The 27,594-nt window shown below is 50.4% G+C and overlaps 2 protein-coding genes across 3 annotated transcripts in view; one reads left to right on the forward strand and one right to left on the reverse strand.

Moving 5' to 3' along the window:
• Nucleotides 1–4,116: 4,116 nt before the first annotated feature.
• NMRAL1 (NmrA like redox sensor 1) lies at nt 4,117–13,581 on the forward strand (the record flags this gene model as incomplete). The annotated part of the gene is made up of 6 exons (XM_082856346.1): nt 4,117–4,180; nt 4,376–4,449; nt 7,720–7,958; nt 10,615–10,864; nt 12,132–12,322; nt 13,402–13,581. The coding sequence occupies exons 2-6, from the start codon at nt 4,410–4,412 to the stop codon at nt 13,579–13,581; spliced, it is 900 nt and encodes a 299-aa protein (XP_082712472.1). The 5' UTR covers nt 4,117–4,180; nt 4,376–4,409.
• Nucleotides 13,582–16,211: 2,630 nt separating this feature from the next.
• The window catches only part of DNAJA3 (DnaJ heat shock protein family (Hsp40) member A3), a gene marked incomplete at its 5' end in the record, with an annotated part of 31,030 nt that continues 19,647 nt past the window's right edge, over nt 16,212–27,594 (reverse strand). Inside the window, 6 exons of one of the 2 annotated variants that reach the window (XM_082857259.1) lie at nt 16,212–17,411; nt 18,019–18,135; nt 23,584–23,681; nt 24,441–24,556; nt 25,071–25,199; nt 26,681–26,745. In XM_082857259.1, coding sequence (XP_082713385.1) covers nt 18,032–18,135; nt 23,584–23,681; nt 24,441–24,556; nt 25,071–25,199; nt 26,681–26,745 — 512 coding nt within the window. In that variant the 3' untranslated portion in view covers nt 16,212–17,411; nt 18,019–18,031. The remainder of the gene's footprint in view (nt 17,412–18,018; nt 18,136–23,583; nt 23,682–24,440; nt 24,557–25,070; nt 25,200–26,680; nt 26,746–27,594) is intronic. The other variant, XM_082857260.1, reaches the window with a different exon arrangement.

Genomic DNA, 27,594 nt, shown 5'->3' on the forward strand with positions numbered 1-27,594 from the left:
GGGCCTGGGTTCAGTCCCTGGTCAGGGAACTAAGATCCCACAAGCTTCACAACTTGGCCAAAAAAAAAAAAAATTCTGTTTGGGCCTCCTCCCTCCCCTCTAGTGTGCATTATGTGTATCTGCTTTATGCATTAACCAGCCCTCCCTAGCGGCAGAAATACCTGCTCAACCATAAATACCAATTTTTCCCCTTCTGAAGCCAGTCATGAAATTCCTGAGACCATAACATTCCTTTCTCAATCCTGTAAGAGGTCAGGATGCAGATATCTTGGGGAGATACTGGGTTGCACCTAACGGAAGTTCTTAGCTTAAATATTTATTTATGACTTTATTAATGTAACTAGCTGAATTACTTGTATTCTACGTTTACAAGATTAATGTTTCTTGCATTACCAAATGTGTGACTGAGCCTCAGATCAAATTAATGACGATTAAGCAACTTGAAACAATTGACCTTATATATAGTTCTAGAAGATCAATGATTGTAATAGTGTAACTCTACATATGGGAAGAAGCAACAAGAGGGAACCATTTCCTTGACCATGACAGACTGTAAGACAGGTGGTCCAGAGGCTTTTGACTACTCTAAGCAGGGCCTAGTCCAGTAATAGTACATTAAGTGGCCTATCAATGAAATCCTGACCTGAGAATGAGCATTCCTAGTTCCATGGGACAAACTGGCCATAAAATGCCTCCCAAAACTTGGTTGAAATTAAGACTGAAAGGGAGGAGATTGTAAAATAAAGAATGTTGCCCACCAGCCAGTTCTACAAGAATTGTCATTAGCCACTAGAGTCACTGACCTACAACCCACCCTGAAAGAGGAAAGATCAGGATGAGGCACTTTGTGCTCTAGGAAAACTGACAGAAATGGCCCTCAGATATTTTCAGGAGAAATTTTTAAGAACCCAGTTTCCTGTATCTTCCCATACTTAGAAAAGCACTAAAACCATTAACTAAGATATCTGTTCCTCATGAATAGCAGTAGGCTTCTCCCACGATGTGTGCTTGACTGTATGTAACCCTTCATCAAAATCACATATATTCTGGCCTCCTCCCTTGCCTCTTTGGAACAGTTCTCAGAGCTCAGGTTGATGAGAATAAAATTTTCCATTTCTTTCTTAGATTGACTATTTAATTTTTTTAGTCAACAATCCCTTTTATTTTTTATATTAAAAATTGTTTTCTGTTTTATTTTTTTAACTGCAAAATGTTATCTTTCTACATGTTCATGTTTAGGCATGTAAATGCATCCAAAAGAGGGAAGGTTTACACACTAGAATGACAGAGGGATGTCAAGGCTCACTTGTGCTATATATCTGTACCATTTAAACTCTTTATGAGAATGAATAAATGCATTATGCTATCAAAATCAAATTTGAAAGAATGAATCTTGGGACATCCCTGGTGGTCCAGTGGTTAAGACTCCACACTCCCAATGCAGGGGGCCCAGGTTTGATCCCTGGGCAGGGAACTAGATCCCGCATGCTGCAACGAAGATCCCACATGCCAAAACTAAGACCTGGTTCAGCTAAATAAATAAATAAATATTTTTTTAAAACCCAAAAAACACAACAGGATTAACTTAAAAAAATAATAAAAGAATGAATCTTGGGACTTCCCTGGCGGTCCAGTGGTTAAGACTCCGTGCTTCCACTGCAGGGGGCATGTGTTCCATCTCTGGTCAGGGAACTAAGATCCTGCATGCCCATGCTGCGTGGCCAAAAAAAAAAGAAAAAAAATGAATGAATCTTAAAACTGCCCACTGCCCCAAACACGCACACGTAAAATTGAATTAAATCGAGTGGCACTGATTGAAGGAGGGGTTGCTCTAGAGTTAAAAATGAGATAATGTGGGGCTAAGTCTGTGCCTGACATGTAGGAGAAGCCCAGAGAAGGGTTCCCACTGTTATCATCATTAGTACATTTCGCTTGGCTGAGTGAGCTGCTGGCAAGTGCTTTGCTGGAAGTCCTTTGTCAGATATAAAGTCCCACAGGAGGTGCCGAGTCACGGCTGATCATATGCCAGTCAATAGCCAAATCTCTTCCCTCAGGCCTCAGGGAACCGCCTGAGGTGGGTAGCTGGGGCTTCAAGAAACAAGACCTTTGCCCAGGCTGCCTGTCTGCCCACCAACTTCAGGACAGCTCCCTGGCACCAGCACCACTGACCAGAAGCCCAGGGCAGAGATGCTGTTCCCTGCCACTCATTGCCTGCACTGATTTCCAAGCTTCAGGTTCAGCAAGGTCAAAGGGCACTGGAGTTGCTCAGGCCCCAGCGTGGCCCTGGGCTGCTACTCTCAAACCTAGGGACCAGGCCAATCAACTTCATGGGCTTATGACTGGAGCAGTGATACTGGGTCCCAGGCTCAGAAGGACCTTGGGTTTGGTTTAATGCTCTGCTATCACTGTTCTTGGTAATTTTAAAACAAGGAGCCCCACATTTTCTTTTTGCACTGGGCCTTGCATATTATGCAGCTGGTCCCACTAGGGATCTCCTTGTTTGGATTTATTTCCTTAAAGTGGAGACCTCGGAACATCGAGTTTTGTGGTTTAACCCATGCAGTTAAAGAAAAACCGCATCTTTTATCAGAATAATATGCACTTGTGTTCCATTTAGTGAGTATTTATTGAGTTCCTATTAAGTGCTGGACATTGTGCCCGGAGGGAGAGATAGAGACAAAAAAGACATGGGGCCAGCTCTTAAGAAGCCCTGGGTCTAATATGGTAGAGACAATGTTGCCAGTGGAATAGAGATGGGAGTGAAATAGTAGTTACCCTAGCCTAGGGGTCAGGGATGGCTTCTTGGAGGAAGTGGTGGTTATGTGGCGCATTAAGGAATGAGTAGGAGTCAGCCCTATCTAAGGTGGTGGGAGGAAGGTATTCTTGGCAAACTTTGCAGTCTGAGCTCAGAGACATACATAACAGGGTGTGGAGACAATCCAAGATTTAAACATTCTATTTAGACACCACCTTCACTTGTAAACACAAACATAAATGAGTATTTATTAAAATAAACGCATCTTACAACACATAAAGACCAATATTTTACATACATAAAATACACATTCCCTGGTGGGTTATCTCCACTATTAGATTCGGGAAAACAGCACCAGTTTTACTTTGATTTCCCTGTGCCTCCAGTTCCTAGTAGATGTTTAGACAACCAGTCAGTCAGCAAATATTTATTGAGCGACTACTTTGTGCCAGGTACTATTTTAAGTGCTGGGAACTCAGCAGTGAACACAGAATGTTTACTGTCAGGAAGCTGACGTTCCCTGAGGAGTCAGTACACATTTTGGAAAGAATGAAAGGAAAAAAATGAATGCTTTTATCCAATCAGCAATAAATTTCCGAAGAGGAGTGAGAGGGCCATTTTTGAGTTTTAGTTGAACACAAAGAAATCTCTTTTCTGGGGACTTCCCTGGCCGTCCCCGCTTCCATTGCAGAGGCACGGTTCAATGCCTGGTCGTGGAACTAGGATCCCACATGACGTTGCCTGTGGCCAAAAAAGAAAAAAAAAAAAAAAAAAAGAAAGAAAGAGAGAGAGAGAGAGAGAGACCTCCTTCCCGTTAAATAGAATTCAAAACGGGCAAGTAGTAGCAACCTCAAATGTGAGTCAGGCATACAAGAACTCAAACAGAGCCTTGGGTATTAAGACTCACAGATATAGATTTATTTGTCTTTGGGTGACACCCGTATATCAAAGTTCAGATGCTCATGCAAGATGAAATTTTATTTATTTATTATGTATTTATGTATTTATTTTTGCTTCGCACAGTCATGACCCCCAGCATCCGGCTAAGAAGCCCTCGGCGTGTACATTTCGGTTAGATCCGATTTACACAAATTCGGTTTACGCAGGCGTGGGGCTGGCGGGTTCTGACCTGAGGCTGAGTCTAGCCGGAGCTGGGACGAACCATCTGTGTCCGCGGAGGGGGGTGGCGGGTCAGCTCCGCGCAGAGTCAGGGCCCAGACGGCTGGGATTCGGAAGCAGGCCAGCCTGGGGTCCCTTCACGCAGGGTCGCCGGGAAGGGGTGACTTTGCCAGGTTGCAGCTGGAGCTGGGGGCGGGGGGCGGCGCCGCTCGCAGGCTTCCATCCTTCCCCTCGGCGGTGGACTCGGCTGCAAAACCAGGGGTCCCTATTTCCCGGACCGTTTCCCACCTAGGCCGCGGCTAGGAGGTACAGCCGACCTGGGGGACCCGGGCGGCGGGTGCAGGTAGGACCCGGGAGGGTCGGGCCCGAGGGGGCGGGGGTCGCGGTGTCCCGACCTCTCCCGGCCGGACCGCCCCCTTGGTCCTACCCGGCGCGCGCGGGGTCTTTCCGGGCAGGCACCCCCGACCCCTTCACCGACTGTGCACCTCTCACGGCCCTCAGACCTCTCCGGACTTAATTTCCGGCTCCCGGCCTCATGGCAGACAAGAAACTGGTGGTCGTGTTTGGAGCCACAGGTAAGCGAAACCCCAAACGGGGGCCCCGAGGCGCAGGACCCCTCACCAAGGCCAGCCCAGGGCAGAGGTCAGGCCGGTCCGACCCCGCAGAGCGTGGGCGCCCGCCCCTCAGCTCCAGAAGACGTCCCCGGCGTCCTGGAGGGAGCGATGAGATGGCTGGGACCCCTGACTCACGGTGGGGCCGTGGGGCAGGACCTGAGAGCAGATTCCCTTTGAATTTTTTTAAAAAATTACTTAGCTTTGAATAGCAGGTGATTGCACATAATATCAAAATTAAATCTCCCTCCCACCTCTGTCCCCGAAACCCCATCCATCACTGTTGTCAAGTTTCTTGAGTAGGGCTTCCCTGGTGGTGCAGTGGTTGAGGGTCCGCCTGCCGATGTAGGAGACACGGGTTCGTGCCCCGGTCCGGGAAGATCCTACATGCCTAGTGCCCGCGGAGCGGCTGGGCCCGTGAGCCATGGCTGCTGAGCCTGCGCGTCCGGAGCCTGTGCTCCGCAATGGGAGAGGCCACAACAGTGAGAGGCCTGCGTACTGCAAAAAAAAAAAAAAAAAGTTTCTTGAGTATCCTTCCAGACAAATTAGGTATATAAAGATACTGTTTATTAAATGGGAGTGTTTTATTTTTACCCCACCTGTTTTTTTCTTTACTGTATATATTTTAAAAATATATAACAGCTTTATTGAGGTATAAATCACATACCATACACTTCACATGTTTAAAGTGTTCAATTCTAGTATATTCACAGAGCTCTGTGACCCTCATCACAATCAGTTTTAGAACATTTCATCACCCCCCCAAAAAAACCCATACCCACTAGCAGTCACTCCCCATTTCCCCAGCCCCTGGAAACTGGCAGTCTATTGTCTAAAGATTTGCCCATTCTGGACATTTCATATAAATGAAATCATACAGTACATGGCCTTTTGTGTCTGGCATCTTTCACTGAGCATTGTTTTCCAGGTTCATCCACATTGTAGCATGAATCTGTACTTCATTCCTTTTTATGGCTGAATAATATTCCATTATATGGATATACCACATTGTGTTTATCCATCATCCATTATGGACATTTGATTTGTTTCCACCTTTTGGTTATTGTGAATAATGCTGCTGTGAACCTTCACATACAAGTTGTTGTGTGGACATATGTTTTTAATTTTCTTGGGACTATACCTAGGAGTGGAATTGCTGGATTATATGGTGACCGTGTTTAGCATTTTGAGGAACTGCCAGACTTTTTCAAAGCGACTGTACCACTTTACATTCCCACCAGTACTGTATGAGGGTAGTTGTAGTTCTTCAGTTTGCCTTTTCCACTCTAGGACATGTTGCGGTCACATAAGTCGTGCATACAGATCTGCTACATTCTTTTTTTTTTTTTTTTGTAATTTTATTTTTATTTTTATTTATTTTTGGCTGTGTTGGGTCTTTGTTGCTGAGTGCAGGCCTTCTCTAGTTGCAGCGAGTGGGGGCTACTCTCTGTTGCAGTGCGCAGGCTTCTCATTGCAGTGGCTTCTCTTGTTGTGGAGCATGGGTTCTAGGCACACGGGCTTCAGTAGTTGTGGATCGCGGGCTCTAGAGCACAGGCTCAGTAGTTGTGGCGCACAGGCTTTGTTGCTCCGTGGCATGTGGGATCTTCCCGGACCAGGGCTCGAACCCGTGTGCCCTGCACTGGCAGGCAGATTCTTAGCCACTGTGCCACCAGGGAAGCCCTGCCACATTCTTTTTAATCACTTTTGTATGGATTTAGCACTTATTTAGCCAGGTTCTTACCAAAGGACATCTAGGTTGTCCATAAACTTCCACTATGGATAATAATACTGCAGCCAATGTTCTTTTTTTTTTGGTAAGGAGTGGATTTATTTATTTGCAGCCAATGTTCTTATACATATATTTATGGATGATTTTTATTTTCTTTCTTTTGATGATTTTAATAATTTTCTCTCTTTTTTTTTCTTTTTTGGCCGTGCCACGGAGCTTGTGGGATCTTAGTTCCCCGACCAGGGATCAAACCCAGGCCCTCAACAGTGAGAGTGCAGAGCCCTAGCCACTGGACTGCCAGGGAATTCCCCTCAATCTTTTTTTTTTTTTTTTAAGGTATAGGTGATACTTTATTTCTTAAGCTAAGCGGTGGGCTTATGGGTGTTAGTATCCCTTTTTTGTATGTGCTAAATATTTCATAATACAGACTTCCCTGGTGGTCCAGTGGCTAAGACTCCACGCTCCCAATGCAGGGGGCCCGGGTTCGATCCCTGGTCAGGGAACTAGATCCCACATGCATGCCGCAACTAAAGAACCCGCATGCCGCAACTAAGACCTGGCGCAGCCAAAATAAATAAATAAATATTAAAAAAATATTTCATAATACATTTTAAAATTTTTGTAAAGGTGTAAGTGTGATGACTGCTAAAACATGGATGAACCTTGAAAACATAAGTGAGAGAAGCCAGACACAAAACACCACATATTGTGTGACTCCATTTATGTGAAGTGTCCAAACTAGGCAAATCCGTAGAGACAGAGAGTAGATTAGTGGTTGCCAGGGGCTAAAGGGGAAGGGAAAATGGGGAGTGGCTGCTGATGGGTATGGACTTTCTTTTCTGGGGCAATGAAAATGTTCTAAAATTGACTGCAATGATGGTTGCACACTCTGAATGTACTAAAAGCTGCTGCACTGTACACTTTAAAAGGGTGAACGTGGGCTTCCCTGGTGGCACAGTGGTTAAGAATCCGCCTGCCAATGCAGGGGACACGGGTTCAAGCCCTGGCCCAGGAAAATCCCACATGCTGCGGAGCAACTAAGCCCGTGCGCCACAACTACTGAGCCTGCACCCTAGAGCTGTGAGCCACAACTACTGAGCCCGTGAGCCACAACTACTGAAGCCCACGTGCCTAGAGCCCGTGCTCTGCAACAATAGAAGCCACTGCAATGAGAAGCCTGTGCACCACAACAAAGAGTAGACCCCACTCGCCGCAACTAGAGAAAGCCTGCGTGTAGCAACGAAGACCCAACACAGCCAAAAATAAATAATTTGTTTTAAAATTGTATTTAAAAAAATAAAATTAAAATAAAAGGATGAATGTTACGGTATGTGAATTCTATCTCAATGAAGCTGTTAGTTACAAGATTGTGTGAGGCAAAACAGTGGGAATCACAGGTGAAAAGTGCCAGGTGTGTTGCTGTGGTGGGGGATTCCCTGCAGGGCCTCACCCTTGGCAGGCTCCCAGGCTGGTCCCACCCTGCGGGTCTTTCTGCCTCTCTGCAGGTGCCCAGGGGGGCTCAGTGGCCCGGACACTCCTGGAAGATGGGACATTCAGGGTCCGAGTGGTGACCCGGGACCCTGGGCAGAGGGCAGCGAAGAAGCTGAGGCTGCAAGGTGCAGAAGTAGTGCAGGGAGACCAGGATGATGAGGCCAGCATGGAGCTGGCCCTGATCGGGGCTCACGCCACCTTCATCGTGACCAACTACTGGGAGAACTGCAGCCAGGAGCAGGAGGTCAAGCAGGTAAGGGCAGGCGGGAGGGCGTGGGGAAGCCGGGGCAGGAGCAGGCCATCTTCAAAGGCGCTCCCAGGTCTCTACTTGCCCTTGTGGGGCAGCTCCAACTTGCCAGAGAGGGGCTGACCCCTGCCTGACCACTGACACTGCAGGCCTTTCCCCTCCTCTTCTATGCAGCTCTCCTAGACTTTGATGAGGGCAGAAGATGGCCGCTTCCTCATCCGATGACTTCTTTTAGACGTCATTCATGTACCATACTGTTCACCCTTTTGTTTTTAAAGCTTTTATTACTATTTTTAAAGTATTTATTTATTTATTTTTGGCTGCGTCAGGTCTTAGTTGCGGCACGCGGCATATTTTGTTGCAGCACGTGGGCTTCTCTCTAGTTCTGGTTCACCGGCTCAGTAGTTGAGGCACGGGCTTAGTTGCTCTGCGACATGTGGGATCTTAGTTCCCCAACCAGGCATCAAACCCGCATCCCCTGCATTGGAAGGCTCATTCTTAACCACTGGATCACCAGGGAAGTCCCTGTTCCCCCTTTTAAAGTGTACAATTCAGTGGTTTTTAACATATTCACAAAGTTGTGCAGCCATTATCACTACCTGATTCCAGAACATTTCATCACCCCAAAAGAAACACCATACCTGGTAGCGGTCACTCCCCATTTCCCACTTCCTCAGCCGCAGGCAACCACAATCTGCTTTGTGTCATCCAGTGACTCTTCACACTTTCTAAAAACTCTATTGACCCATAATTTTCTTAAAATCAAATGTAGGGACTTCCCTGGTGGTGCAGTGGTTAAGAATCTGCCTGCCAATGCAGGGAACATGGGTTTGATCCCTGGTCCAGGAAGATCCCACATGCCACAGAGCAACTAAGCCCGTGCACCACAACTACTGAGCCTGCACTGTAGAGCCCGCGAGCACAACTACTGAGCCCGCGTGCCACAATTACTGAAGCCCACGCGCCTAGAGCCCGTGCTCCGCAACAAGAGGAGCCACCGCAATGAGAAGCCTGCGCACCACAACGAAGAGTAGCCCCCGCTCTCCGCAACTAGAGAAAGCCCACACACAGCAGCAAAGACCCAGTGCAGCCAAAAATAAATAAATAAATAAAAGTAAACTTTTTAATTGTACAATTTAATGAAATTTGAAAATAAATAAATATACCCATGTAACTACCATTCTAATCAAAATATAATACATCTCCATCATTCCGAAAAGTCCTCCATGTCCCCTTTCAGATGTTTTCTGTTTCTCTTTATTCTGTTTTCCACCCAGCTTCTCTCTGGTTGGGTGGTTATTGAGCCCAGGTGGTGGGGGGAGGGATGTGAGAGGAACATGCATCTTTTTAAAGTCTCTTGGAAGGTGGGGACACTTGCGGTGGGCCTGTCACGTAGCAGGCGCTCAGGTATTTGTGGGAGGTATGACTGGTGCCACAGCAAAGGCACTGGGCTGAGACCCGTGCCTGTCGGCTTTCAGTCCTGCCTCATCCACAGCTCCCCACCGTTGCAGCTGTGGACGTGACTTCCCCGCGCTGGTCTGTCTTTCCTCCTGTGTACAATAAAGGGAGACTGGACCGGACCACTGGTCTCCAAACTTGTTTTTAGCCCTGAGCCTTTCTTCAGTTACAGTCTTACATGGAAGCCCATCTCAGAGAGTGGACAGAGACAGCTTTTCTGGTGCACGCAGATCTCGTCAACCTGACCTCCTGAGCCATAACAAATGACCCCAAGCCAGGTGGCTTAAAACAACAGGAATTTATTCTCTCCCCGTTCTGGAGGCCAGGAGTCCAACAGCAAGGTGTCGGCCCTGCCCTGTCTGGAGGCTCCAAGGGAGGTTCCAATTCTTGCCTCTTCCAGTGCCCAGTGGTACCAGCTCTCCGTGAGGCAACATCACTCCGGGCTCTGCCTCTGTTTACACAAGGCCTCTCGTCTTCTCTGTGTCTCCTCTTCCATCTCTCATAAGGACACTCGTCATTGGGTTGAGGGCCCACGAGGATAATCCAGGATGATCTCAAGTTCCTTAACAAAAATATCTGCAGAAACCTTTTTCCAAATGATGTGGCATTCACAGGTTCTGGGGTTTGGGACATGGACATATCTTTTGGGAGGCCACCATCCAGCACCCTACACAGCCTTGTGCAGCAGGTCGTGTTTCTGTCCCCATTTAACCGACAAGGCCAAAACAGTTAGACCCCTTGTCTTGGATGGCACAGCCAGTGTGCTGCAGAGCTGGTCTGGAGCCCAGGTGGTTTGTGTTGTGTGCTTAACTGCTGAGCCGTAGCACTTCCCTAGGGGATGGTTGGGGCTCTCCCAGGAAGACGGCCCAGCACGGGGACAAGATGCTTTCTGAGAGCAGGCAGAGGCGGAAGCCTCTGTGCACACCCTCCCACGTGGCACACGGTGGGCTGTGGTCCAGCACACTGGAAGATGGAACGACCCAGATGATCTAGAGAAGGGGCGCTAAGGCTATGCAAGTGGTGAGAAGCTTATAATCCCGTGGTAGAGAGTGTGGTGCCATGTGAGCCGCACACGGAAGAGGGAGCCTTATCAGAGGGCTCTTGGCACCGGGCACAGTGGCCTCTGGGGTGGGAGAGCCAGTGCCGTGTTGGGGACACACATCCTCCCTCTGAGCTTTGTGGTTTCTCCTTCCCTGCCCACCAGGGAAAGCTGCTGGCCGATCTGGCGAAGCGCCTGGGCCTACACTACGTGGTCTACAGTGGCCTGGAGAACATCAAGAAGCTGACAGCAGGGAGACTGGCAGCGGGACACTTTGACGGCAAAGGGGAGGTGGAGGAATATTTCCGGGACATTGGCGTCCCCATGACCAGCGTGCGGCTGCCCTGTTATTTCGAGAACCTCCTCTCCTGCTTCCTGCCCCAGAAAGCCCCAGATGGAAAGAGCTACTTGCTGAGTGAGTGCCCTCCCCGCTTCCTCGGGTGTCTCCTCTCACCGTGTGGAGCCGTGGTGGCCCACTGGGCTTGTCCTCAGAGGGCTCTGGGTCCAAGCTCTGGCTCGATCACGTTAGGCTGTGACTGCAAGCAACGCATGTGACCATGCTGGGCCTCTGCGTCCTGTCCCATGAGATGGGCATGACTCGGACTTCCCCGGGGCCATGGGAAAATCTGCCGAGTCTGGGGATGCAGTGCTTTGTCTGTCGGAGAGCTTTACGGAGAGAGTGTGCTTATTGTTACTGCTTCATAAATAAGGAGAGGATTTGGACGGCGAGGTCCAATTGTAGATTTCCCGAAATAGGAAAGCACTTTCTTCTCAACATCTGTTTGCAAATCTGTAAACAGCTTCGAGGGAACCATGTACGACCTGTGTCCTGCCGGCGGGGCAGCGGGTTAATGCAGGTGGCTCAGCAGGCGGAGCAGGAGGGGTCTGAGCCCTCCCAGCCTCTCACCTCTGCGTGAACGCCGCTCACCCTCGCTTGGGTCTCACCTGCTGGTGAGCAGTCTTGTCCTTGTGTTGGCACACCGGTTTGCAAAGCCATAACCAGAGATTTGCAAAGCCATAATCAGATTCACCTGTCTTCCGTCTGTAAGTTGGAACAGGCTCCACCCCGGCAGGCTCCCTGGCCCATCTGAATGGGCAGCCACGGAAATTTTATAGGGCAGGGCCTGAGCGCTCCAGGTGCCTCATCAGGACACAGCTCTGCCTCTCCATCCCCAAGACCACACCTTGGCAGGTGGAGTCACTCGTTAATTTAACATGTTTATCAGCACCCGTCATGCTGCTCTGGGGTCAGCCCTGGCCTCAGCTGATCGAGCATTCCTGCCGGTGGAGCTGGTGTTTGGAGCACCCCCCACCACAGGCGTCCCTATCAGGGATTCGGGTCTGACGAAGTGTACGGGGGCCTGAAACCTGGGAGCTCCCGTTCTCAGAGGTGCCTATCAAAGCCTTCCTCTCCTTCCCCTTGTTCCCGTCTCAGGCCTGAGAGGGGCAGCAGGCCCAGGGTTCTCCCCGCCTTGGGAAGAGCACAGCCAGGCTCCCAGGGTTTGAATGGCCTGCCAGGTGGCACAGGTCGATCGTGTCCCATTTCCTGACTCATTTCTCCTGCTGACACCGGGGGTGTCTGCCTCGTGCCAGGTGCTGGCTTGTGCACACATCCAGTCGACTGGCCGGTGGGGACCGACCCCTCAGAGACGCGTGCCAGCACGTCCCTCTTTCCCTCCCAGGCTTGCCCATGGGTGATGTGCCCATGGACGGCATGTCTGTGTCCGACCTGGGCCCCGTGGTGCTCAGCCTGCTGAAGATGCCCGAAGACTACATCGGCCAGAACATCGGGCTCAGCACCTGCAGGCACACGGTGGAGGAGTACGCTGCCTTGCTCTCCAGGCATACCAGGAAGACCGTGCGAGATGCCAAGGTGGAGGGCCCAGGCTTGGGACTTGGCAGCCGCGGTCAGAGGGGCTTTGTGGGTAGAAGGGAAGGGGCATCTAGGGCTGCCCTAGCACTCTGAGCAGCGTAAAGCCAAATTCATTCACTGTGAACGTTTATATCGTGCTGTTCTTAGGAGTCAGGTGTGGCCACTGAGTGAAACTTCTGGTTTTGTCAGTTGATCAAGTGGTAAGGAAGGGTTCCAGGAAGAGGGGACAGTAGGGGCCAAAGCAAGGAGGGAAAACGCAGGGTGTCTTGGGCTTCTCTCGGGGAGGGGAAGGAGGCCGGAGTAGGCCCCATCCTGGTCCCCTCTTCTTGGCCTGGCACAGTCCCCTCCTCCCCTTGCCTACTCTGTCTTCCTGTCCAGACCCCCAGGTGCCTTGTTTCTTGTTTCTCATTATGAAAATCTGGGCTACTCCAAGTCATTAAATGACAAAAACCACCTGTAGAGCGCCCTCAGACCCAAGCAGAGCAATGATGGGGGAGAGGCTACGGCAGGACGGGCCAGTCAGACCTTGGACTCAGATCTTGCTCCCAGCCCTTAACACCCACCCGTGTGTGACTGGAGGCCCAGCCCCTGACCCCTCTCTGCCTCAGTTTCCTCATCTGTAAAGTGGGTGTATGGAGAGTATCCCCCTCCTCGGGCTGCTGTGAGGATTGAATGGAACAATTGCTGTAAACGCTCCCAATGAACGCACTAGAAAACATGCACTAAATGGTTGCATATTACTCTCTAAACAAAGAAGGCCTGAGGCAGTCATGGAGGATTTGGAAGCTGAGGAGTTAAGATTCAGTTCGGTCAGGAAAGGGGAACACCTTTGGTTTTTTGAGCAAGAAGTGACGTAAGCATAGTTCTGATTTGGAAAGGACTGAGAAGTTTTCATCTCGTCATCTTGGAAGAACAGCATTTAAATTGCCCTAGAACAGTGGTTTTTGACGTTTCATCTTTATAATAGACTGGTTTTCAGGTGAACTTAGTGGGGACCAGGGTAGGAACTGAGGTGTCAACAGCGTGGTCAGGGTACTGCAGATGCCGATCGACCCTAAGAGACTCCCCTCTGCTTCCAGATAAGCCCCGAGGACTACGAGAAGCTTGGCTTCCCCGGCGCCCAGGACCTGGCCAATATGTTCCGTTTCTATGCCCTGAAACCTGACCGCAACATCGAACTGAGCCTGAGGCTCAACCCCAAGGCCAGGACGCTGGACCAGTGGCTGGAGCAGCACAAAGGGGACTTTGCAGGACTGTGACCCTGCCCACCTCTCAACCCCATCTGGGGGGACGGGAGGTATAGTCACAGTGATCCTTTCTTGTGTTACAAGAAAGTTTATTTTTTAAATAAAGGCCATTGTTCTCACAGATGGCTTCCAAAAGAAAAGTGCTTTGTTTCAGGGACTGGGGTTGGGGTGGCAGCTGCCTGAGGACATGAAAGTTCCAACAGGAAGCATACAGTGGTGGGGGGCCCAGTCAAGTCGGGGGGGGCGGCTGAGAGGACCCCCCTACCCCCGCCAGCCAGGAGCAACATTTGACACCCCTGCACACATGCCGTTCCTCTCCAGAACGTGAGTGCAGCCACCCACGTGTTCCTTCTTTGAGTTTTAGGGCAGGAAGACCGGCCCCTTCTCCCTCACTCTTTTCCTGCCTCCTGGGCCCCCGGGTGCAGAGGCCTCGAGACGTGGGTGATCGCAAAACAGGCTGGAAAGAAACCCTTGAAGGAACGTGGCAGTTCTGTGGACCCCAGGTCATATAAGACTTGGACACTGCTGAGAAAAGGTGACACCGCCCACAGCAAAGGCTGGGAAGGGAAACCAGAGAAATAACCACCCAGCCCTACTTGGTGGGTTGAGCTCCCCAGGCATTTGGACCGTTTCCCTCTCCTGCTTGCTTTAGAGAAGAGAAATGAAGGCCCAGAGGACACAGCCGGCAGACTGACCAGTGTCTGCGTGGACTTGTGAAACCTCCACCAGCATCTGTACTACCCCGCCTCAGCCTCAGGACCCGCAGAGGCATTGAAAGGGGAGCAGGGCAGCCAAACTCATTCGATCTGTTCATTAACTGAGTCACTGAAAAAGCACTTCTTTGACAACCTACCAGTGTAAGCTAGGCCCTAAATACAATGTTCACCAGAAAAGTATGTGCCCTGCCTTGAGCCTGGTTTAGCAAGAGAGCCAGATACAAATCTGCAGAATGACTGCAGATTGACATAGGGTTGCAGAGAGCAGGAGGAATGAGGAACACTGGAGGAGGGGCCCACTTTAGTGGGACAGGGACAGCTTGCGGTCTGAGGGGAGCAGCCTCCCAGGCAGGGTAGGAGGAAAAGGATGTGTTGACATGGGCTTCCAAGCCCACCCATGTCAGCAAGAGAACATGAGAGGTCATCTGTGTCCAGCCCTGTGATGCCCAAGTCCCCCAGGCCCCTGCGTGGGAAACTCACCTGCTGGGGCTGTGACTCACCGTGCCGAGATCCTGGAGCAGCCCTTGGCCAGTACCAAGCCTGGGTAGAGTCTGCTGTGCCAGGTCCAGGTCCAGGTCCAGGGCGAACTGCAGGGAGCTGATGCCAGGCTCCAGCCGCTCCTCATCCACAAGCAGGCCATGGACACGTCGCCGAGCCTCTTGGGTCTGTTTGCTCACCCGGTGCCCCCTGGCCAGGCTGTTGTGAAGGCAACGTAAGGGCATTTGTGCGAAGCAGTGTCTGACTCCCCTGGGCTCACATGGTCAGGCCTGTGAGCCTCCAATGCCTTCCCTTGTCCACGCTCCAAACATTTCAGCAAATGCTCACACCATCTACCTCTCCTCCTCTCGATCCCCAGAGGCTCAGGGACCTGGAGATACTCTTTTGTATTTTTAAATACCTCACCTCACACTACAGCCCCACCTCGGGCTGCAAAGTTGTCTGGACACACGTCTCAGGATCCAGCTGTGGGAATAAGCCAAATCCAGTCCAGGCCTTGAGTGGCGCTTGATTCTACAGATGTTGCCCCGCCACCTTCTGACCATCTGAGGGGAGGACGCCTCAGTACAGCAATGAAGATGTCTCGCTAGAAAGAAAATCCACTTTTCCCTTTCAAAGTCTAGGCTTCTGTTTTCAGAAGACAGCCACGAGTGGGACTTCGGTTGGCTTCTCCAGGAAGAAAACCTAAGCTATCACGAGAGAAACCATCTAGCTCCCCACCGCCATACCCTGGGGTCTAGGATCCTTCCAGGCCCATACTGAGTCCACAGCAGGCACTTGACAAACTTCTGTTCAATGAAGGACAAGTTTGGAAATTGGCAGGAAGTCACTGAGCCCCTTTCTCACCCAACAGGTATTCCCAGCCTCTTCACCCAACCCAACCCAGCAGTGCCCTCACACCTCAACCTGCTCAGCCCAGAACCCAGAGTGGGGCGGAGCTATATGCTCAGGGCCCACTCCAGCCATGACAGCACTTGGGCTTTTGTGAGACAGCCCGGACTAACACTGCAACACAAAAATATACCTTAATATTCCTCTGAAAATAATGGAGGAAAAAAAAAATCTAGTGAGGGAGGTGGTGACCTGTAGGGACCTAAGTAGGCCACACTGCACGTCTCTCAAATCGCAGGCTGCCAGAGAAAAAGCTACATGCCGAACCCTAGAACATTCGTCAGATCAGCACCCTCCCCACTCTGGGATCTGGGCTGGAGAGGGTCAGCGCCTGTCAGAGCGCCACCCGTCGCTTGGCGCACGTGACTCCAAGGACTAGGACAGCCACCTCCAGCCGCCCCAGGAAGGCCAGCAGAGACGTGGGGTGGCCTGACTGGCAGGTGACCACCAGTAACCCCCTGCTGGGCCACCTGCAGAAAGCTGTCTGAACTCTTTCAAAGAAGAAATGACAACAATTTAGGTTTTAAATATCTCTTTGCAGTAGATAATCTTATTTACATTGATACAGAATCATTTTACATTCCTAAAGCAGACACTAGTAGATGCTTTATTTTAGTAAATTATGAAGGAAAACAAAAAGGGAACTAATCAGAAGTGTTCTCCATTAACCTGTCTTACCACAGCAGGGGGATCTGGAAACACAATGGAACCCACACATCCTACGAGCCAAGGCTCGGGAAACAGTGTTTTGCTCTGGCTGGATGGTGGAGAACCTTCAACTGCTGAGACTGTGCTCTCCTTTTCTAAACAAACGTTTATCAGGAAAAGATGATTCTTAGCACTGAATAATTTAAACACACTTCTGAAAACAGAGGTCAACTGTGAGTGGTGAGAACCAAGGCCCTGGCAGGCAGCAGGGCAGGGCTCCGGGTTTAAGAGGCCATTAGTCGGCCCCAGGCCACGGCTGGCTGTGGGCCAGCAGAAGGGCAGGAGCTCCACTCACACCCGGCTTAGAACAACAGAACTCAACTGTCAGGGGACAAGGGGCCACCCCAAGTGGGGTGGGAGGAAGGACTATCCATCCTGACAGAGATCATGGCCCATGTGATCAAGAGTAGCATCTCCAGGGACTGTCTTCATATGTGTCACCCCGGGCCAAGGCCCCCATGTTCCAGCTGCTTGGTACCTTTTGGAATTAAAACAAACTCTAGCAGGGGATGCCCCTGCTGAGGAGTGGATGACACAAGTGGGGCGTGCATGCCCCAGGTTCCTGGAAAAGACAACCCTGTCAGGAAAGACTCATTCTGGAACCTCCCAGAGGTTTGCTGAGAGGGAAATTAATCACTTCACAACTCGGTGCAACTTAAGGCTTCATTTTTAAGCTGTAAGCATGGCCTTTAATTCTTTAACCACATTTGATTCCAAATCAGAGTTTTAGCTCTGCAAGAAATGTCCAGCTGTCTGACTCTGCCGGAGCCAGAAGAGGCCAAGTTACCTACCCATGGATAGGAAACTACCAGCCCTGAGACCTGCCATGCCTTACTGCCCAGGGGCTGTCCACCATGACCCTTCCATGGAGAGGTGCATTGTCACATGATTTTGCTGTTTCCAAGGTGGTCCAGAGGGCCTCTGCAGGCAGGGGCTCGGTGCTGCTGTGTGGAATCCTCCTGCATCTGAGATGCCCTGGCCACAAGGAGGGGCTGCTGCTCCCGGCCTAGTTTCCGGTGGACCGTTTTCCTGAGCCAAGACACAAACAGTTACATTTCACTGGCATCGCAGGAAGAACACGCCCTGTTGGTGAGCTTCTGTCATCCCTGAGAAGGAGCTGCACCAGGAGCCCCAGCCACCAGGGACCAGCACAAGTAAAAAGTGAGTCCCGAGACACCACAGTGAGCAAGCAGGACTCCTGGCAGTGCCCCCCACCCCAACCCTAACCAAGGTTGACACCTCCCCGTGCCTCCCAGGCAGGACAGGGCGGGGATTGGGGAGATCTGAGTTCTAGGCCTGGCTCTGCTATGACTTGCCCTCTGTGACCGTGGGCAACCTGGTCCTCACCACGGCAGGACGCAGAGCCCCCAGGAGCTGGTGGAAGGAGGGCTGGGAAGCAGCAACCTCTCCAGGAAGTGGAGCCGCAGAAGCGGCTACATTCTGTGGTTCGGCCCTGCACTACCGGCTGACTCCCCACAGGCTGAGGCTTGACTCTGAGGGGAGCCAGACACACCACGCCTGAGACTGGAACCTCTTCAACTCTGGGTGTGGGGGGACGATACTGGTTAAAGTGACAGAAAATGGATTAGTTCACAGAGGGGAACGAAAAGGGGAGGAACCTCAGGGGTTTTCCTACCTCGGCTGGGATATCAGGAGGTAAACATTTTCTTAAGTTTGGAAAGGAGTCCCTCCTTGTCCTCCCCAGCCTCAGGCCTAGCCTTGCCTCCTGCGGAGCTATCCATGGTGCTACCACCTGGGCACAAACAGCAGAGAGAACTGGGGTCAAGGGCGCACACCTCCATGTGTCCCATCCCAGGTCCCGCCTGGCTACCCAGGGCTCGCCACTGAAGGAGCCACCAAGCGCCACCCGGAGAGGAGAGGGGGCTGCACCCCGATTGGCCAGGGCTGCCCCGCCTGTCAGATGACTCAGCACTTCGGAGCATCCCAACTGCTCCTCGAGTCACTGGCCCTCGAAAGGAAGACAAGAAATAGAAAGGGACAAAAAGGAGCTGTCTCTACCTTAACAACCGTAATAGAAATAGAGCCAAGTGCCAGATGTCTTCTGGGCCAGGCCACACGGCATCCACATTAGCTCATTCGATCCTTAGGCTAACCTTACAGGTAAGTTCCACAGATGAAAAAAACAAAAACCAGAGGCACAAAGGGGTTAGGTGGCATGCCCAAGGTCACAGAGCCGGTAAGCAGGCAGGAGGCCCGAGATGAGACCCAAGCAGTCAGGCGCCAAAGTCCAGGCTCTCACTCACCGGCTCTGAGAAGTGAAGAACACGCACCAAGACCAACCAACCAGCTTCCACAGCCTGTCGGGGCACACAAACCGTCTCCGGGACACCTGGGGATCCCAGGACATGCGCACTTCTCATCTATGACAATGGCAGCCGAGGACCCTGTGTGTCACTGGGCAAGCATCTGGCTCCAAATGCTCCAGATAAAGGGAGGCTGATCTGCTGTTTCTTGAGGGCCCACTGAGAGCAACTCTGCTGCACTAACACATCGTTTTAAAGAACTGCCGACCACGAGGCAGAGGGCCAACTTGTTATGAGCTGGACTGTACTCAATATTTTTCGTTGTGCTAGGAGAATTAGCACATCTCAACATGCTAGGAGATGTACATCAAGTACAGCACGTAGAGGGTACAAAATGGTCACGTCTCCAAGATCTCAGTCTAAGACGCCTTTGTTGGTGAGAGGCCCAAAGCTCTGGGCAACAGGCCCCCAGCAGGGGTGGGGCAGGTTGTCCTGGGTACAGCCCCCCGGGCCGTCCTCTGGACCTGATGTGCTCTCCTACGTCAGGAATGTCCTCAGAGAGATAGCGGTGGCCCCAAACAAGAATGTGCTGACAGAGGTCTGAGCAACCACAAAAGCCCGATGCCCAGGGCTCCCCAGGTGAGGACCCAGGCACGGCACAATCACGGCGGCAGGCCCCTGTGAGAGGCATCCATGGCCGCAGGTTACAAGGCCAGGTGTGCCCTCCTTCAGTCCTTCACGTCCCCTTTTCTTACATAAAGACTTAAGTAACAAAAAAGGACTCTCCTAACACAAAGGAATCCACAAACCAGAAATATCCTGGGCCTCCTCGGACAAGGCAAGGCAAGGCAAAAGTATTGAATTTTGTTATGTCCTTGGTGAGGGGACAGCAAGTCTGTGTGTGTGTGCACGTGTGTGTGTGTCTCACACTATGAGTTACTGCTGCTGATGGAGCTTTTAACATGTGCCAGGTATCGTGCCAAATGCTTTATCCACATGATCTTATTTAATCACAGAAGAACCCTATGAAGTAGATGCTACTAGTATCCCCAATTTATAGATGAGGCAACTGAGGCTCAGAAGTGAAGAAATTTGCCTAAGGCTTTATAGCTAAAAATGGCAGAGCTGGGACCTGAATCATTTGATAGCAGAACCCAAGCTCTTAACTATTAGTCACAATGGGGCACAGAAACACTCAGTGACCACCATCACCCCCACCCCCACTCTGCTGTCTCTGCAGTCATGCCCCGGGGCCATAGCGTTTGGCCAAAGTCTGGGAGAGCCAGAATAAATACCTAGTTAGCGGGTTAATGATTCAAAACCAAAAAATAAAACAGACACACCTGGAAATTCTCACCCCCTGCCACCAGAACACATTCTTATCTCTCTCTATTTTAAATGTGGGCTCCTTCAGGAATAAGGCTTACTGACAGGGACATCAAAGGATTTAAACACTGAATTTAAAATTCTGAACTGAAAGTCAGGGATAAACTGTGAGCCTCTGCACACGGATGATGCAGTCTATACCTACATCACTTTTCTGGCTCATGGGAGGAGGGACGTGTCCTTATAGGATGTCCTGAGCACTCAGGTGCCTTCTGGTTTCATTACAGGATACAAGCTGGCACATGATTCCTGCACTTAGGATAAACAGGAAATGCCCATGATCCCTCCAGCTGCACAGGCACTGCATGAGCGTTTCCAGTCTGCACCTTCAGGAGGTGACCAGAGCGGAGGGGCTGCTCCGCCAACCTCAGGCAGAGGTCAGACCCGAGGCACAGGACTCCTCTATCAGACCACACGCAGCTTGCCCGAGCAGGGGTTACATTTCCATCCCTCAGAAGGAAAATGAATTCAGATAAACTCAGCTAACAGGCGCTGTGCACGTGCAGGGGATTCAAAGAGGACATGCTCCCAGCCTACAGGCAGTGATTCCCAGTCATAAGTGTTTGATGGCCCTTTACAAAATGAAGAATAACCAGGTAACATTCATTCTGGGAATGTGTACCAACCACCTTTCTCCACAGTCACAAACCCCTAGTGTTATCAGCAAGGTCTAACACTTATTTGGGGGTTCAATGCTTGCCCTGTCCTCCCCACTCACACTGTAAGCTGGATGGGGCAGGGACCCTGTCTCTCTTGTGCATTGCTTATCACATGGCAAATGCTCAATGACCATCTGTGTGAAGAAACAGAGAAGCCAACAGGACTCCAGGATGACTTCTGAGGACTGGACCCACCCTACAGGTAGAGGTGCGGGTCTACACTCACAGCCTGACTCCCTGAGCCATCTACACGCACAGACTGAGCCAGTGGAGCACCCCTTGTTCCACTGAAATGTCTCTTCCCTCATCTTCCTCTTGCCTCCACCCTGCCTAGATAAAGGGGCTCTATAGTCAACTGTCAGCTTGTCAGAGAAGAGAACGCAGTGGGATCCCCAAATAATGAGCTATGGAACAGGCTCCTACACGACAGCTAAGTGTACGTATGTGGGTTGTCACAGGAATTAATGATGATCCAGAAACACAAACAATGAGCCACACTGTCTCTAAACCCAAAAGGCCACGTGGTACCTCAGAGCACCCCAGGCCCCCGAGAGCACTAAGGGTCCCAAGCTCACTACGGTCTTCTGCTTCACAGACTGGGAATGAAGCCAGGGTCAGACATTAAGGTTTTCAGCAGGGGCTTTAGGGAACAAAAGTAAACAAGGGATACTAAACCCACCAAAAACTTTAGGTCAGTTTCCTACATAATTGTAACTATTCCAAATGCCTTCCCATAATGAAAGCAAAGACACCCAGGAATCCGTTTGTATCTGCAGTGACAGTCTCCGATGACTATCTCACTTAGAGGCTATTAAGAAATGACACTTTAGCCCAAGAACACTGATGACTGTAAGCAACTGCTTCTAGTAAAACTTTAATAAAAGAGATTCAGGCTCTACTTAAATAAATAGGAGTCACCTTAAGGAAGTTGACAGGAGGGGAATTTTGTACACTGGTGTGTTTTCACATGTGGACTGCAAAGGTAACTTTCTTCACAGTGTAACAAGAGGCTTAACCACACCCAGGTAGCAGACTGACTGACAATGCATTCTTTGAAGCCATTACTAAGATTCTTAAATGCCTTTTAAAGAATTATGTCTGGCAGCCAAATTTCCCACTGGAATACAATTCTGAAATGACAACAGAAGTAGAAAAAATAATAATTCGGCATACTCATTTTACTTTATAAACACTTTTCACAAACGCATCCAATGCCTATGTAAAGTTACGCTATAGTTAGCAAAATTATGTCAATAAACATTTAAAGGAAGAACTGGCAAAGTGTCTGGCACACAGGAGCGTCCCAATAAATCCTGGCTGAACAAGGGGACAGGGAATGAGCTAACAGGACAAAGAACCATGAAAATAATGACGGTTCTAAGAACACTCATAAGCTGACTGCATGATCAACTCCCAATTTAAGCTCTCAGAAAGGGACTGAAGACAACAACTGGTGACGACTAATAACTGACATTCAAATATAGTGAGCAAGGCCCAGGTGGACCTCAAGTTCCCAATGTGGGAGGGGGCACAGCTGAGAACTGGCTGCAGAAGAAATCTCACATGCTCCATGACTGCGGAAAAATTTGGGACTCAGGAAGAAGCTAGAGGTGCATAAGTAGAGTTACATGGAACAACCATTCCCACTTCCTTTTAGTTCAAGGGATATTAACAGAAAATATGAAAAAAGTCTAAGAACGAAACCACTAAAATAAGTGCCCACTTGGTGCCTAGTTGGCCACAGACAGGGTTTGTGGCAGCTGCTTTTTCACGGAGGACTTGGTCCCCTGGACTTAACAGGAACTCAGGGGACCTCCCTGGCAGTCCAGGGGTTGAGACTCCACGCTTCCAATGCAGGGGGTGCAGGTTCGATCCCTGGTCTGGTTACTCAGAACCCACAAGCCACGTGGCACAGCCAAAAAAACACAAAAAACAAAAACAAAACAGGAGCTCAGCCAAGTCCATGCAAAGGCTATTGCTGCTGGGACCCCCACCCCTACCCTGGGGCTGCAAGGCCAAGCCCCCACCCCCCACTCCAATCACCTGCTCTGAATGACCATACACTGATCTAATGCCATTCAAGCTCTGAGAAGGTGAGAGGCAGATCCAGGACCCAGACAAAAACAAAATGATGCAACGAGGAAGCAACATGTTGGGCAGCTGAAGCCAATTCACCCTTGGCACAGCCTGTCCTGGCCCCAGCAGAGGCCCAACCGACAGAGAACAGCGTTTTCTCAGCAGAGCAGCCCCATCCCATGGGAGGAGGGCTGTGGCTGAGGTTCCCGTGGTCAAAGCTTCTGCCTGTGGGCATTTTGGTATCAAATCACCAATATTTAACTCCACTCTACAGAGGGCCTATGATGTTTAAGCTCAGGGTAAATAAGGTGTTTTGTTTTTCATTGCCCTAGGAATTCAGAATTTAAGCCTGCTATGAACAGGCAAATTTGGGGTAATGTGACCACGGTCCTTCATTGCTGTAGTAGTTGTTTACAGGATACTCTGAAATCCTGGAGAAGCTTTCTGGGAGAGGAATGCATTAAGCCTCCCAACCCATCTTCTCCTTTACTGGTTACAAGGTGATCTCAGGTAGGGATGTGCCCAAGGTCACAAGGCAAGTGGCAGAACCAAGGATAGAACTCAGGAGAGCAGCCCTCTGAGACACACAGCTGATACCCGGCAGGAAGCATCGTGGAACTTGCTAACCTCGGCAAGCAGCACAGGTGCAGAGGAAGGGGGAACAGCTTTACTCTGGAGCGCGGCTGCCCCTGCCGTTCCTAGCCCTCAGCTCCCCTCTTTCTACTCTGCTCTGCCCAAGTGGAAACCCCAACACGCTTCTGAACCGTCCACCCTCCGAGGGGCTGGGGGCTCCCACAGGTCGCTGGGCCACCTTACCAGTGCTTGTGTTGGTGACGCCGTTCACTGTCCCCTCCACATCGGTCTCATCCTCAGCGTAGCTCAGAATCAGGCTCTGCTGCCGGCTTGTCAGTCTCCTGTGGACCAAGCACAGTCAGTGTCAGAGTGCTTCCTCTGGGCAGCTCTTTAAAGGACGTGGACGCGGCCAGTCCCCATGCAGCATGTGGGAAATGCAAGACCCGCAACCCAGGCACAGGACACACTCTGAATCCAAGAGCCCACGCCCTCAAAGCTTCCGTAAAATAAACCTCCTGAACTACCCTAACTTGTTCTAAACAACTGCCACTGTGGCTATGCTAAATAGTTTACAGCGGGGAACAAAATGGAAATGATCTAATTAAAGAGAGGGCTGGAAACCCAGTCCTCCCAAGTGGAGTCTGGCATGCCCTGCTCCGGATGCCCACAGCTCCCGGCTTGGACTTTTCTCCCAGACACCGCAGACATCACCCACCACTATCTGGTTATAGGTCTCTCCCACCAGATGGCAGGCAACCTGAGAACAATAATAACAAAATCAACAGCAGCAGCAATAGCTAAGCATTCCCTATGGGTTATTCCTTTAATCTTCCAGCAACTCAACGAGGTCGAGCTTTTGTATTACGTCCACTTTCAGAAGGAGCGCCCGGGCAGGACACACTTGACTTAGAGGGAGAAGTAACCTGCCTAAGCCTCAGCGCTTATGGCAGCAGTCACACAGGTCTGGCAGTCAGGCTCGGCGCTGAACCACCATGCCGCTCAGCACCAACTCAGCAGGTAAGAAGCCCTCAAGCGGCTCCTGCCCAGTGCTGAAAGCTGCAGAGATCGGGCAGGCCTCGCCACAGCTAAGCAGCGCTTACTTTGGAACTCTGATCTTGATGTGAATGTAGTGATCTCCATAGCCGTAGCTGTTAATCCGGGGGATGCCTTTCCCGCTCATGCGAATCTTCTGGTCTGACTGAGTCCCAGGGGGAATCTATAAAGAAAGAAAGGAATCTCTGGTTTTCCTTGGTTTCCAGTTGCCCAAATGAAAACATTTCACTACGTGAAGACAATCTTATTCCCAAAAAGAACTCCATTCAGGTTTCTAGACCAAACCCACCAGACACCACACGGAAACTGGCTAAGCCAGGTCCATCCCGAGCAGAGCCTGTGACGGCCTTGAGGGCAGGGAGTCTGGGGCGGCAAGCCCAGAGCAGGAGTGAGGGAGCATGGAGAGCAAGACCTGGGAGGAGGCAGAGCCAACTGGGGCACCACTGAGGCTGCTCCCCGGCCCAGCAGCAGTGGACATGGCCCGGGAGCTCCCTTCCCTGCCAAGTCACACCCAAGGCACAGCCGACACTCCTCCTTCCCCCCCACACCCAGCTTGTCTCCTCGAATCCCCGACAGGCTGGCTGTTCCCAGGTTCCAGCCACTTCTCAGCCATTTCCCGTTTCAGAAAAAAAGAACAAGGAAATACAAGGGTGGCGAGGCCACACTTGTCCTCTTACCATCACGTTGATGGTCTCGTACAGGCCCTGCGCTCTGGCGGTGCCTCCCAGAATGGCCTGAGCTATGGAAATGAAGAGGTCGGAGTGGATGTCTGCACCGTCCCTCCGGAACACGGGGCTTTTCTGCACCTACAGCCAAGCACGAGAGGGGGTTACGCTCAGAGAAGTTGTTCTGGAGAGCGGGCAACAGACGCATCTCAGCAGCTCAGAGCACAGCGTCAGGGAGAGAATGTACTTTCAGGGAGAGAATGTACTTTCACCAAAGCAACCACGCCCCCAGGCTCTGGGAGTTACAGGGCAGGTTCCTACTCCACTGCAATGCAAGAGTGTCATCTCTGATCAAGCTGTTTAACTGTTGAGGGAAGTAAAAAAGTAAAATCAGCTTCTGAACATTAAAAAAATAAAAATCTTTATTGGAAAGTATAAAGAAACACAGACTAATACAATCTACAAAGGCAAAAACGGTTTACTTTCCAGAGTCATTTGGTACAAACTACCTTCAAGTCAGACTGACAACACTGGAATTATTCTGATTTTATAAGCACTATTTTTTGTGTGAAAGACGTTCTTTGCCTTCCAGTGATTTCTTTTTTTCTTCTCTATCATCAGCTGCGAACAATCTGAATTCTCTACCAAGCATTCCTCATAGATTGGCTTCCAGCCCGCTGCCTTTGTCTTCGATTTCTCAGTCTAGAAGACTCATCCTTTACATTATTTTTTTCTTTGTTTTAAATTATAAAATATTTCACATATACGTAAACCAGCAAAGTAAATAACACACGGTGTTTCCACAACCCAGCTTAGGTAACAGAACATTAGGACACAGGTGACTTCTCCCCACCTCCAGCTCACCCCTCCAGAGTAACCAGGCCAATTTAGTAGGTATCATTCCTACAAGCATCTGTTTACTTTTCCTACATGTTTACATGCCCCTAAACAATACATAACACCACCTCACATGGTTTAAAGTTTTACACAGATGACCTCCTTCCCTCGCCCTGCAACCTGCTCTCTCCCTGTTCGTAACTGAGAAGTCCCAGGACATCTCATGCTGACATGTGTAGCGCGAGCCTCCTGCTCTGAGGTGCCCTGGGCCCACAGTGCAGACCACTCACCCTTCTCCTCTCCAAGGACAGCAGACTGTTGTCACTGTCTCGCTGTTGTTAACGAGGCTGTCATACACCCTGCCTCTGCGAACTGCACCTCCTTGGGTACACGTCTGGTGGAATCGCTGGCAGAAGGCGCCACCTCCTCTCATGTTTCCCTCACCTCAGAAAAGTGGGTTTGCCCTGCACATTGTACATAAAACTGTAGCTGTGGCACTGTTTGTCCCTATGAACAATTTGATACATAAACAATACAAGATGTTTTCTGTATTTTTATGAGTCCAACTTGTAAACACCTCGAGGAAACTTTGTTCTCTCCACATTTAGCACAAAAGCTTGATGTAACACACGTTTAATCACCCTGTCAAAGTGGCCACTGCTCATCTTGGAAACTCAGATGGCCAGACACTCTGTGAAGCTCCTACCTCTCCTATGAGAAGCCTGGGCCGTACCCTCTCCAGGAGAGCAAGGGCCTGACAGAAGCTGTGCAAACAGAGAACCTACCCTGAATGTGATGAAAATTTCTCTTTTTCCTACAGGCATCCTCACAGTCTGGCCATCCTCAACTCCTGTAAGTAAAAACAAAAGTTCAAAAGAGAACGATTATTTTGGGACCTCTCAAGGCATTTTCTATGCTAGATCCATTTACAACCCACCAACTTACTCATTTCTGTTTCCTGTTAACAAGGAATAACACAACTACCGAAGATAGCAACAAGTATAACTTAAAACAAGAATAACTTTCCAAAGGTGCAACATACAATAATTGATAACTGAACAAAAGCCCCTTCTATTCATTTCTTCGGTTTACTGCCAGGTCCACCTCGTATCTCAGTGAGTTTAGAGTCTAATCGGGGTGACAGCTATTAGCCAAATAACAATACTAACAAATGTATCACTACAAACAGAGACGTGTTCTTAGAAAGAAAAGATCACAACTCCAGACAAAGGAACATCTAAGGAACAGGGAGGGTTCCAGAAGGCTCCCCTGGGGAAGTGACACTTGAGCTGGGAGCTCCGGGAGAACAGAGTTAACCTACTGAAAAGAAGGTGGACAGTGAGCTTCAGTCACCGGGGAATGGCGTATGCAAAGGCTCTGTTCTGGGAGGCAGGGGCTACGTGAAAGTCAGGAAGCTGCAAGGCAGGTAATGAGGGGGAGACTAAAAAGAGCGGAGGCTGAGACCAGCAGGGGCTGGAAGGGGAGGCCATTTCTCGGCCCCTGAGAGTCACTGCAGTGTCTTCAACAGGATGAGAGACATGATCAGACCACACAGTGGAAACACTGCCCTAGGAACAGGAGCCAGTTAGGGAGAGCAGGCACAAGCTGGCCCTGGGGGCAGGAGGAGGGGGTGGTGTTGCCTGCTGGGCTGTCAGTGGGGACGACATTGGCCTTGGGACAGAAGATGGAGGAGATGGGG

The sequence above is a fragment of the Leucopleurus acutus genome, assembly GCF_964270905.1.
Source record: "Leucopleurus acutus genome assembly, chromosome: 16".
NCBI lineage: Eukaryota > Metazoa > Chordata > Mammalia > Artiodactyla > Delphinidae > Leucopleurus > Leucopleurus acutus.